The sequence below is a fragment of the Anser anser genome (assembly GCF_964211835.1).
Source record: "Anser anser genome assembly, chromosome: 2".
Lineage (NCBI taxonomy): Eukaryota > Metazoa > Chordata > Aves > Anseriformes > Anatidae > Anser > Anser anser.
The window spans coordinates 145,373,444-145,386,444 of NC_139721.1; the positions used below are offsets into that span (position 1 = coordinate 145,373,444).

The 13,001-nt window shown below is 43.2% G+C and overlaps 1 protein-coding gene across 17 annotated transcripts in view; it reads right to left on the reverse strand.

Annotated features, from left to right (window-relative positions):
- Window positions 1-1,188: 1,188 nt before the first annotated feature.
- ABI1 (abl interactor 1) overlaps window positions 1,189-13,001 on the reverse strand; it is an 80,303-nt gene continuing 68,490 nt past the window's right edge. For 5 of the 17 annotated variants that reach the window (XM_083822912.1, XM_083822921.1, XM_083822923.1 and 2 more), the window contains 4 exons: window positions 11,363-11,539; window positions 8,391-8,477; window positions 3,989-4,174; window positions 1,189-2,249 (listed from right to left, as the gene is read on the reverse strand). In XM_083822912.1, the coding sequence (XP_083679038.1) occupies window positions 2,074-2,249; window positions 3,989-4,174; window positions 8,391-8,477; window positions 11,363-11,539 (626 nt within the window). In that variant the 3' untranslated portion in view covers window positions 1,189-2,073. The remainder of the gene's footprint in view (window positions 2,250-3,988; window positions 4,175-8,390; window positions 8,478-11,362; window positions 11,540-13,001) is intronic. The other 12 variants (XM_083822914.1, XM_083822917.1, XM_083822915.1 and 9 more) reach the window with 3 other exon arrangements.

Below are 13,001 nucleotides of genomic sequence, written 5' to 3' on the forward strand. Positions count from 1 at the left end.
TTCCTGGTTGTTAAACTACAGAAGTACTTGGAATTTTATATATGTGAAAGGTTTATAATAACAAATTATATGTAGACTTTATTAGGTTATATATATCTCATGAGACTCCCCACCTGGAGTGCTGCGTTCAGCTCTGGGGCCCGCAGCACCAGAAGGACATGGATGTATTCAAATGAGTTCAGAGGAGGGCCATGAGGATGATCAAGGGGCTGGAGCACCTCTCCTACAAAGACAGGCTGAGGGAGTTGGGGTTGTTCAGCCTGGAGAAGAGAGGGCCCCAAGGAGACCTTATAGCGGCTGCCAGTACGTGAAGGGGGCCTAGAGGAAAGCTGGGGAGGGACTCTGTCAGGGAGGGTGTAGTGATGGGAATGGCTTTAAACTAAAAGAGGGGAGATTTAGATTAGACATTAGGAAGAAATTCTTCACTAAGAGGGTGGTGAGGCTCTGGCACAGGCTGCCGAGAGAAGCTGTGGATGCCCCATCCCTGGAGGTGTTCAAGGCCAGGCTGGATGGGGCTTCGGGCACCCTGGTCTGGTGGGAGGTGTCCCAACCCCTGGCAGAGGGTTGGAGTTTTATGATATTTAAGGTCCCTTCCACCCCCAAACCACTCTATGACGGTCTTCTAGGCTATAAAGGTATGTTATCAGTTGTTACTTGCCAGTAGTTAAGAAACTGAAAGGCTTGGTATTTCTAACTCACTCCAAAATGAATGCGTAAACAGCCAGTCAAAGCTTCAACTCCATCATCGCCCATCACTCATTTACGGAGCATACTCAGTACCTTCCCCCTACAAGGCTGCTTTGAAGTCCCAGACACATTCCTATGGCAGTAATTAACCGGTACTACCACATTCTTTTTCCAGGTTATTTCAGCCAAAGAATTTGTAGACCAGAGAAGTCTCACCTCTAACCACCTCTGCTTGTTAGCCCTTAATGCAAACGGCTAAGTGCCGTGCTCCATTCCCTGTTAAAAGAAGCCACATCCTGTTGTGGTTGTTTCCCCTGTGTCACATCTTGAGAGCAGCCTCGCCCTCTGCTCAGCTGGGCACAAAACCAAGTCCAGATACAGTTTCCACTGAGACATGTCAGTTACAGATAATGTCCGAATTACTGCATCTTGGTAACTAGATTCAACCAAGAATCCTCGCTAAAATTTATTTTGGAAGAAAAGAACTTTTAGGAGTTTGTATAATGGGTAATTCAGGTTTCATATCTAATTTATTTGCCCTCTGTCAGTGATAAAGTCATGTTACAAACATTTGCTTTTTAGTACATTGCCTGGGATAACACAGCCATGGTTTTGCTACGTTAGCATTCCAAACTTCTTTGCCAAGCCAACCAACAAAGTAATGGACAAGACCTTTGGTTCACTTATATATTTATGAATGGAAAAAGTCATAATGTAAATTTACTTATTAAAAAAACTTGGGTACAAATTACACATACATAAGACCACCCATTTTTTGATTCACATGGACACCTTAGACCCAAACAACTCATTATAATAGACTTTAGTGAGAATACTCCAGGTAAAGATTACAACAATTGGAAGCATCTTGGATTTTTAAAAAAGTATATTTCAATACATAAGTTTGTATGCATGCTTTAAACAAATATAGTTCAAGAATGAGCAAAGAGTCTAAACAAAAAGTAATATGACCAGCACTAACATTAAACTTCTCATCCAGATTTTAATATGTTAGTCTAACGTAGTGTTAGTTACCATGCTGTACTGAAAAATGTAATGGCACAATCTGAATCATGGTTCATTAAATATTATATCCTACTTCCCCAGAATATTTAGGCTGGTCATAAAATTAACAATGCATAAGTAAATAAGTATAACCAGTTATAGACAGTTGCTTGTTTTACAAATTGCCATCAGGTTAAGACATACTGTCTCCAGAGACTTAGAGAGATGGACATTCAATCATACCATTAAAACAGTATGGCCTGAAGAAATGGGCACGTTTTCTGAAAGTATATTAAGACAATTCTGTTATCTTTTAGTTACCCCTTGTAAATAATCATGGTATGACTGAATACAAGACCCAACTTTGAAAAGCAAAGGATTTTAATCGGCATAGTGCATGATTGATTCGACATAATTCCCAGGAAACAAGCCAGTTACTCGATTGCAAACTCCTTCATACCAGCCGTCATCGTTCTTCTTTATCACATAAATGATTGCACCCTCCATAAACGACAGCTCATCGTCTTTGTCCTTTGTATAGTCATATATAGCAACAACTGTGGATTGAACAGAGGAAAAGTTTAGCATCACGTTAACAGCACCAGTATGAAATTCTTTTAAAGTACAATTGTATTTTGAAAAGACCAGTTTGCCATCCTGGGGCTTTCCATTCCGCATTCACAGGGTTTTCCTGATCGACATCAAGTACAGAAAGTGAAATTTCCCTTTTCTTGCAGTACTGGCTACCAGTAAGTGGGTGGTGACTGCACTGAATACTCAGTAAACCTTTTGGTGGGGAGAGGTACAGTTGGCTGGGACACAGCAGAACAGTGCATATGGACTCTTAAAAAATGAACTATGGAATAGCTGGTCCACTACGGTGGCAGTAATTTCTGCTCAGACTACCTCAAAAGCATACAGACCCCTGCATAGGGATCTCTTGATTAGGAAAGCCTAAAAAAAACACCACTCTATAAAAAAGGACCTACAGGAAATTTTTTTACACAATGGCCCCCTACAACTGTGTAGTGAGTGCTGCAATGTGTGATTTTGTAAACTTAGCTGCTTAAGGCCCCTCTACAGAGGTGAATGATTTCCTGCCTTTTCTACAGAGTTTCTAAGTGATGGTAAGTTTTGGCATTTCTTCTAAACGGCTGCGACGAGTGCAAGTGTTGAAGTTACTGTAGGAAAAGGTGCAAGTGAATTTACAGCAACATCCCCTATTGTATGGTACCTGCCTGGTAAATACACTACTCTTACCAACCTCCCACTTACTGTGTGTAATCAAAAAACGCAAAGATCTCCCTAAGGAAAGGCAATGTCACCACCTCTAGTACTGGAATTAAAAAATACCACCACAAATACACAAACTGTGGACATCACAGCCGCACCCTCTAAAACAGTTAATAGGAATTTACGCAGTCGGTTATATAGATCCCAAGAACCTACTACTACACATGTAGGTAAAATACTCTTCTCGGAAACAAAATCTTCTCAGAAACCCGATGCCTTAATGCCTAGCAAATAACAATGCAGTGTGTCAGTTATTTTCACCCCATGAGGACGCCCTGCACGGAGCCCAGCCAGCGGGGAAGGTGGAGCAGAGGAGTTCTGTCGCTGCTGCTGTGACAGGTATCCCAGATATCCCCTTTCATACGCTCTGCAGAACCAGCCAGGTCCTGAGAAAGCTTGTGACACTGCTGTTGACAAGCTGGTCACTGTCCTAACACAGACGGCTCTATAGGCAGGAAATCAGCACCTCAATTATTCATGGGATGAAGCATCTACTGTAGGAGCTTGTGTCTCAGCATAGTGACAGACCGCTGATCTACTCACTGGAAGTCCCCATGGAAGCCTCACTACATTTTATAGCAAAACGTCCGCTGACTCGCTCTGGCTAGCTCTCTGGTTTGATAGGACAGAGACTTCCTGGCATTTCTGCAACTTTCTAGATGATTGCCCAGCAATCCTGAGGTAGCTTCAGACACAATCCAGCAGCTCAGCAAAGATAAAAAAAAATGAAAAGCCATCCGATTCACATCTGCTTCTCATAACTGTTTTTTTTTTTAATCCCTTCGTTCTAGAATGCTTGAAGGTATTTTATAATCCTTCTAAAGAAGGATTATATTTTATCACATCAGGTGTAGCCACTGACAAACTACAGAAAGAATGGCTAGAGTTCCAACTTAGCAGGGAAAATGGTTGTTTTCACCAGACCCAAGCTAAGTCCTTCATCCTCTTCAGATACCATTAATCCTCCAGCACTGCAGTAACACGGAGTTGCCACACTTCTTACCTTTTTCTATATAGTTTTTAGGTGCCCAGGCAGGATCTCCATCCGCGTAGGGATCGCTGTACTGCACAACAGCAGCCTCCTCGTCCTCGTAATCCACAGGAGGTGGGGGCGGAGGAGGAGGAGAGTCATCGAACATCGGCATCTCGTCGGGGGGCGGTGGGGGGGGAGGAGTCGGGCTATCAGCAACTGGAAACGTTGGGAAATCATTTTTTTTTTAATCAAAACCAGCGTGCAGGCACAAACCAACCTGAGGCTGTAAGACTGTAAATAAAAGGGGTGGGGACGACGACACACACAGCATGCACTATGATCCCATGCACTGATTAGAAACAGAGGCTTCGTATTAAAAGCTACAACATACAACTACGTTTGTTATTAGTGGTCAAATCTAGGTATAAATGCTACTAGAGTCGAAGCACATGCTGCAGGGCGTAAGCTGACCACCAGCAGAGAGGAAAGCTTCCTGCCCCGACGTCCCCGCGCCGAGGGCTAGCGGCAGCAGTTAGCTATGGGAGGACTCCGAGCGGCACCCTCTGAGCCAGGCAGCAACAGGCCTCTGGACTGCACCAGCAGCTCAATTTTTAAACAAATCCTTTGCCTAGACAAACATTTTCATTTGTTTCCAAACACTACTGCCTTGGATTCCTTTTCTCTCAGAGCTAGCCTTAAGGGAGCAAAAAGATCTGGTGCAGATCACAAAACAGGGAAGAGACCAGAGTTTGAGATCTAACCAGGTAAGAGAAAGCCAAGTAATCCTTCTGCAGAAGGAGAGCTTTGAACAGATCCTTATCTTCCAGACTAGCTTGTGCGCATCCAGGATTCATCTAACAGATGGAAAACTACAACAGGCAGCTGCTGTTCTGGGGGGAAAAGTGCTCAAGGAATGAAGTGTGTAATCTAAAATGTCAAATCCCTGCCCTGAGATTCTCCAATCAGCACAATTACAACTTGCTTTGGGAAAGGGAAAAAGGAGAAAGGCATTATGGTACAAAGCACTCTTCAAATTAGCTCATCAAATTAATTTTCAGTTCACAGCAGCTGGCAGCAAAAGAGAGAGAGAGAGAACTCAGATGCAAGCCATCAAGTCATTCCTCTCACTGCTCACCAACTGCGGTCCGCTACACATCAGCCTAGGTGTAAGCACTACGAAACCAGAACTTATCGAGAAGTTACTGTTATTAAACGTGGCTTTTTATACAGGAATTACAAGCAATTTGGGAGCCTGCACACTGAACACAGACATGGGTTGAAAACCCCTGCTCTAGAAAGTTTGACTGAGGGAGCAGGGCACGTGCTCCAAAGGCTGGGCGCGTGCTCCCGAACGCGATGCTCATTTTAGGGAAGCTACGCTGAACTGCACGGAACGAACACCACAGCGAAGCTCCAGCTACTGCTAGTTACAGCGGCACTGAAAATTACGACGAGGGTTTGTTTGCTTTAATGCTCTTTATTCCTGCCTGGCCGCTGCTCCAGCAGTGACTAACCTCTGGGCTTCGGCCCCTCGTGAGGGGCTTGAGCTCTGCTGCCATGTCCCAGCTGTGTCAGACCAGCCATGCTGGTACAGGGGAAGCCAAATCCCCTGCTGCAGGGGCCAGAGCTGCCGGGGCAGGAGCCATGGCAGCCCTGGCACCCAGCCTGCGCTGTACCCCCTTGGGGAGCTGCTGCCCTTCTCCACCTGCGGGCCCAGCTCCTCTGCAACGTGACCAGCTGGGCCACGCAGCCCACAGCTCTGCATCAGCAGGCTGCCTGCCACTGTGTCAGGGATCCCTGGGCCATACAGAAGCCCATTTGTGTCGCCTGGAGACAGACTAACAAAGTCTCCGGCCAGCTGAACGCCGTGTCTCGCCTGCGTTACTGAGCAGCACTCCCAGGCAGGCTTCATTAATCCACCGCAGACACATGACAACACGATTTATAAACGGACTGGGTCTGTGCAGTCTTCTCGGCACATCTTTCACAAAATGTATTTCTACCCTTAATTTTCATCTGCAGCCAGGGAAAAATAGTATTGAGGCAACGCTCCTTTGAGATGCTGAGAAATCCTTACCTTAATAAATGCAAAAAGTTTTATTTATTCAACAATGAGTTGCTTATTTGAAAAGGACAAAAAAGGGGAGGAAATGCAAGCGTGAAAGTGCCAGCACAGATAGACCCTAACCGAGATGCAGTGCTGAAACTGCGTGCTTCATGGGAAACATTTACAACAATTCAACTTCACATTAAAACAAGGGGAGAAAATGGAACAGAAAATTAGACAAGTACCACCCTATGGACATATCCCCACCTCCGGGACTTTAACCTAGACGTTTCCTGGCTCTGAGCTTAAAACAGGCAGAACCTAGAATAGCACTAATTTTCCTAGGAGGTGGAAGAAAAAAATAAAATAAAATAAAAAAAAAAAAAACAGAAAAACACTCTAGATGAGAAAGGGTAACCGGACCAGTATTTATACAGCTCCAAATTGAAACATCTTCTCTTGTGTGTTCACATTCCTGTTCTTTAAGTGGGTACCAGCAGAGCCCTCTTTAAAGGACTGGGTGACAGTGACAGTGCAGCAGTCTACATCCGATCAGAGGTCTCAGGGCATACCAGAAAACCTCTCTGAAGAAGGAGATACTCACAGGTTGGGCACAGGGCGCAGGAAAAAAAGAATAGGCCTGGCATATTTCGTAATCCATCTGCCCTAGAAGAAATCTGAAAGACTTCCACGTAGCAGGGGATGTTGCTTTCCAAACCCACAGATCTTCACGATAAGGAAGGAACATTTTCCCATAAAAGACAAGCCCACCCACGCATCTCCGTAACTCCACTCCATGTAGACATTTGGTAGAAAATGAGGCAGATGAAGCACACAAGGCCAAAACTCAACCACAACGGCCTCTACAGCCAGTTTTGCTGAGTGCATGCGTGGACTGCCACATGCACTCCTACCTCCAAAATGCAGCTCAAAGCCATACTCATTAGATAACTTTAAAACCCAAGGGACTATTAAAGAAGGAAAATAAACAGAACAATTCCTAGACCAGATTTCAAGCTTCAGCTATTTTTGCTGCAATCTCATTGCCAAGTCAGCTTTATTTCTTGTTGTGACACACACAAGTAAGCCTGTCCCTTTCACCTCGGTTCTCCCAAGTGCTGTGTTATCTCCACGAGGACAGTACTTGGAACAATTCAGAAGCAGGTGCCAATTTTCTCAAGTTTATCTGCAAGTGAAGACTTTCTGTAACCTTCATCTTTAGGAGGTCTACCCCTACGCCTGGCATTTTGGAAGGGTTTGTCAACACGTTTTTGTGGTATGCTATTCTACAACAACACGATTCTTAGCATTTACCTGGCATAACACCAAAACATTTTCGTTTTGAATGGGAACCATAGAGATGCCTCCTATCTCTAGGGGAATGCTCAGAACATGAGCACTTAAAAGCTCGTACGGGAAGCTGGACAGCAGCACTGATCAGATCTGAGGGCCCCTAAGTACACGCTGGAGCATCACTACGTAGTTAAGAGCCTCCAAGGTTCCAGCAGACTTTGCTACGGTTCCCAAACACTTTAAGAAATGTTTTATATTCATTATTTATGTTTTATATTCATTTCACACCCTATCTACATTCTATTCACTCTGTTGTTTACTAAACTAAAATTCTCCTACGACAGCGATGTCCCTGCAGCAGGAGCATGACTTTACCCCTGTGCTAGCATTTGGGACAGGAGCACTCACCTGAAATGAATCAAGCAAAAACAGTAAAAGCAGAGAGACCAGTGGAAAACACCTTGCAGCACAGATCATAGCCGGGAGGCATCTCCTTCACAAACCTAACTAGCAAAGCTATGCTGCAAGAAGCTCTGTAGGGAAACCTGGCTAGAGGACACAAAGAAATGGAGAATGAAAGGCTGACGGGAGGAGAAATACCTTAGGAGCTCCTTTGTAGTGGCATTAGATCATAAGACTGCACATTTTCAATTGACTGTGGAGGTTCCTAAAAACTGCTGGAGGATTAGAGCCAGTGGTAATGCAGTACATATTTTGACAGTCTACATAAGCCTTTCTAATAAAAACTAATCAATTATCCCTACTGAAGAAGCCTCAGGCAGGATGAATCAACATGAAATTAATATTTTTAATTAAGATACACTTCTATATTCAGACCAAGCAGATGCCACGTATTTCACGCTGTTTTTCTATAATAAATTTGCAGCTCAGATCTTAAATGGGTCAGTAATAATCATGCACGTTATAAAATATTGAAGAGTGTGCCCTTCAGCTCCAATAGCATATCGACACTAGAATGCAAGATGGTATTAGCTTCTGGAAAAGGAAACAAAAGAGAGTCTGACTTGCCAGCCATGCATGCTAGAAGAAAGTAGGCTCTACCCTTTAACAGCTCAGCTTGTCCAAACTTACTGTTTTCCTGCACCCTGGCCACGAAGCCTGTGAGAGGTATCTGTGGAGTCAACTGAGGCATAGGGGGAGGGGGTGGAGCAATAGAAACTGGTAGCAATGCACACAGCATATCGGGGGAAGTCAACGGACACAGGGGAAAAAGGAAAAAAAAAAAAAAGGAAACAAACAAAAGCAGCCGTCAGTAACGAGGACCACAAAAAACAAAGTATGTAAAGAACAACAAGAACACACACACGGAAGAACCTTCTTCAAGCTTGTGTTTCCAACAAGGCTGAATTCGTGGCTAGCCAATTGAGGCTCACAAAGCAAAACGTGCCCATGTCCATCTGAACAAAAAGCAGGGCGCAGGCTGCGTGTCAGGGAGCTGCGTGTGCCAAGGGGACCGCTCAGCCTCGCTTGGGCAGCATGCAACACGGGGCTTTCCATCATGCTGCTCATTGAGTAGTAGTTCTCTTTAAAAAGTGTGCTACCAGAAGAGGAGGTGATGCTGTAGAGGATGCTGGACTCCTCCTCTAACACAAGAGCAGGGAGCTACGCCAAAGGCAGCGAAGCAGCCCTGCCTCAGAGCAAAGACGACTGCTTTACAAAGGCAACGATGGTGTCATGTCGATGCTTCGTGTCCACACAGAGTGCACCTCCCATCATTTTGCTCTGCTCAGGCTTGCAAGGGGGGCAGTGGAAAAATGTGAAAAGGGACCTTGTTGCTTGTTGGTAGGAAAACGGGTGGGTTTAGAGCTGAATGGAGCTCTATTTTAAATTATCAGGTCTTCTCCGGTTAGAGGAGCTCAGCAACTTAAGAATCTGGCAAAGGCATGAACAGCTACCACTGGCTACACTGGTGCCCAGAGCTGCCCAGGAAGCACTCACAAGCTCATCTCCTGTGAAGTAGGGACCTCCTCAGCGAGAAATGAGGTGTGAAACACAGGCACCAGTGCTCAGAGATGCTGGGCTGACAGCTGAGGTGTTGCTCTTTCCTCACCAGGTAGGAGAGAGGCATGGTGGTAGCAGGACATGCCATGTAAAGTACCAGCTCTGGTGGGACATCTCCCAGTGAAGGAGGGGGGGGAGAACAAAGCAAACAAACCAAAAAAAAAAAAAAAAAAAACAGAAAAAGAAACAATAGAACATAACTCATTTGTTTATACCATGCCCCTTCTCAGGAGAATTTCTCTTACACTGAAATAGAGAAGTTCCTGTGAAGGTGGGAATTCAGCAGCATAATCCAGTTGGAATCAAATTTGAAAGAGGTTCTGTACTTCCAAGTAAACAACAGTTTTAAATAAAGCCATAACTAAGATTAATGTTTGATGAATAAAAATGAAGCATTTAGTTCATTACAAAACCAATAATCAAATCAACTGTATGGGGGAAACAATCTATAAAAGAGGGACAACAAACAGGTTTCTCACAAAATTGAAGTAAACATCTAAGAAAAAACAGAATATTTGTTAGCATGAGAAGTAAAATCTTAAAGAAACATGGAACCTAGATTTAATGTCAAGACAGTAGCATTAAAAAAAATCACCAGTTACAGAAATGGAGAAAAATAGTTTAAAGTAGAAAAACACCCATCAAAATACTGTTCAAAAAAAATCTTGACAATCAGTATTTTGAAAACACCAGAGAGGCTAGACTAAGGAATAGCACCTGCATTTGAGCAAAAAATTGCTTTGGAAAAATACAACTGTTCAGAAACAGTGGTGTGCAGAGCATTCGAGGCAACTGAACTATTTCCAGGAGTAATGCCCTGTTTATTCAACAGAATACGACTGTTTGAACAGGAAGGAGTTTCTATTGCTATGGTGAATTAATTTCAGGGAACAGGAGTGTGGAGGAAAATGAAGGGTCAGCATGAGTCAGAGAGAGCAGCAGGAAAATTAGAATTGGGAAAAAAGCTAGATAGGTACTGTGCCTGCATACAAAAGTGCTTTTGGACAATGTAATACCTGCAAACCACTGAGAAAAGTCTACACCTCAGTGTCTCCAACATTCCGTAACTATTCTTTCCTTAAGAGTAAGTATACTAACAACCAGCACTTGTCTGTAGTGAGCTCTAGCCCGAACATCTACATTTTGTTTTAAAGAAACACCACTTTGAAGTTTAAGGAGTTGGCACACCACCAGAAGCCACCGGAGTACTATCACTCCTCTATGTATATTTGGTCAAAATTACCCTTGCTGGAGTTCTTCCTTGCTGGAAGCAGAAAGGCAGAAGTTCCTGATCTAAGCCTAGCTTTCCACCAAGATTCTATTATTCAATTCTAACCCTACTTTGCAGAGCTTTCTGCAGTCAACCTTGCTTGCCTTGCCAGGTAATTAGGCAGAAAGCTGATGACTAACACTAGCTCAGCTCCCCACTGCATCCCACCCCTCATTCATCTCCATCTATACCACTTGTGTGGAAGCACAGAGGAGTTGTCTGCTGAAGAGAAAAGAGGCTGAACTCTTCTGTCCCTTCTTTAACAGTTAAGTTTAAAATGAAGAACAAAGGAGAAACTTGGAATCAGGAATAGGATTTGGGAATGAGACAGAGACAGGGAGAAACTATGTAATGGGAAAAGCTTGTTATAGGAGCGCTGCGCTCTGACAGCACTCTCTTGCCACTAGCCCAGTAGTGGAGGGAGTGTGCTACAAGCACATTAGGTCTCCTGAAAAAAAAATCTGGTTTTAGTTTATGTTCCCCAAGCACACCTGAAATACTAAGTATAATGTGCCTATAATTAGATAGGCAATCATAATAATTTCTTGCCATGAGTAACAGCAAACAACTCAGAGGGGAAAAACAGTGTAATTGCATACAGTGCAATCACTGTACAACTTAAAGAGGGTTTTTCTTGTTTGTTTTTCCTTCTATTTTAGGAAAGAAAGCAATAATCTTATTGATGCTCTTCACAAATGAGTTAAAATGCCATGCATGCTTTTACAATCATTTTGCTCAAAACAGTTCATGATTTCAGAGCTCAGAAGCTTACTTGAATTTTGAGAATAAAGAGGCCCGCCATTAACATGAGGTTGAGCAGAAAATGGGGCAGTCACAGAAGGATTCCGTCTGTATCCACCAGAAGATGCTGAAGAAGTGGTAGAGTTGTGTCGCGAGATTTGCCTGGTCATTGTGCCATACTGGGAACCAGGAGCTGAACCCGGAGCAGCTGAAAAGCATTAGCCAGAGGAACCGAGGAAAAGACTTAAGCAGAGCATTACTTGGGGCAGAACGCAGAAAACAGAAAAAGCCCAGAACATGGGAATCACTTGATTACAGACCACCAATAACTTAAGGCAGTACCAAGAGATTAATAGAAAACAAACATCCCTGTTATAATCAATAATGACAAAAAACGCACAGGACATAAAATAACACTGATATAAAGGGCATTTGAGAAATGCTGGGAGAACTACTTCGACAGACTGGGTGGGACTGGAAAGTTGAACCAGCTTCCAACTTGTAAGCATATCTCAATATTCTACATGCAATACCCTTTATTAAAAAGCGCACACAAAAAAATCCACATTCTGCTCAAAGCAAATGTTTTCCATTGTGAACCAGAACTTGTCTCCAATCTAGTATCAAAAATTGCTCTAACAAAGCAGTAAATTAAATGACATGAGCTTCAGACACTTGGCATGTTTGCCAATCATGTTTGCTAGTTGTGGTTTTGTACTCATAGAATTTATACTTCTACCAGATCAGAATCACCAGTGCAGGCTGACAGAAAGACATGTCACTTGCTCATCAAGATGAATGCCCATTTTTACCTTCCACATGCTTGCTGCACAAAATTCAAGGTTAATAAAAACAATTTAAATGCTCTTTTTGCATTAACCTCTGACAGATGAAAGACTCAAACCTTGCAAACTAATGAATCTTACACGTTGAGGTCACATGGATCAACGCACAACTTTGCAATGTTTAAGTGCAAAAATTGTTTTGCAGTAGAATGTTCTGTGCTTTTAAATGCATACGTATATATCTTATATAACCATATAAAAATATATACGGGAATGCATACACACACACACGTACACACACAAACTGTGTGTGACCAGAAGTTTGCAGTCCTGTAGTGCCATCCACAGTCACTTTCACTTAAACACTTCAGTAAGAGAAAGTGTAACAGGTTATGTGGGTCAAAGCCTCCAAAGCTCGTCTCTTAACAAGATCAATGAATTTTGCCATCAGCCTGTGATAGGAAAGGGGTGGTGGTGTCTGTCTTTTTATACTTACTACTTTTAAATCCATTCCTAACAGCTATATGTAATGTTTGAGGTAATTTTTCAAGAACTGTCAGCTTGTATCCTCAAGTCTTCCAGTTTGGCATCTGCCTGCTGCAGTACAGCATCAAACCCAAGCCACTGTGACAGACACTCCTGCTTTCCAGTCACCTTATTCCCACAAGATAGATCACATACATCGTACATCAGCTACCATTTTTTAAGTGAGAGTGCAACCGTACTGGCTTATTTTCAACTGCAAGAGTGATACAGCAGAATACCAATACTCAAGCTGATCTGGAATTATTACAGATCAGACTAATTAGATCTCAGCTTTATTAGGAACAGAGATTCCAAGCAACCAGCAACCTTTTCCCCATACCTTGTGCATTTACCTTCAGA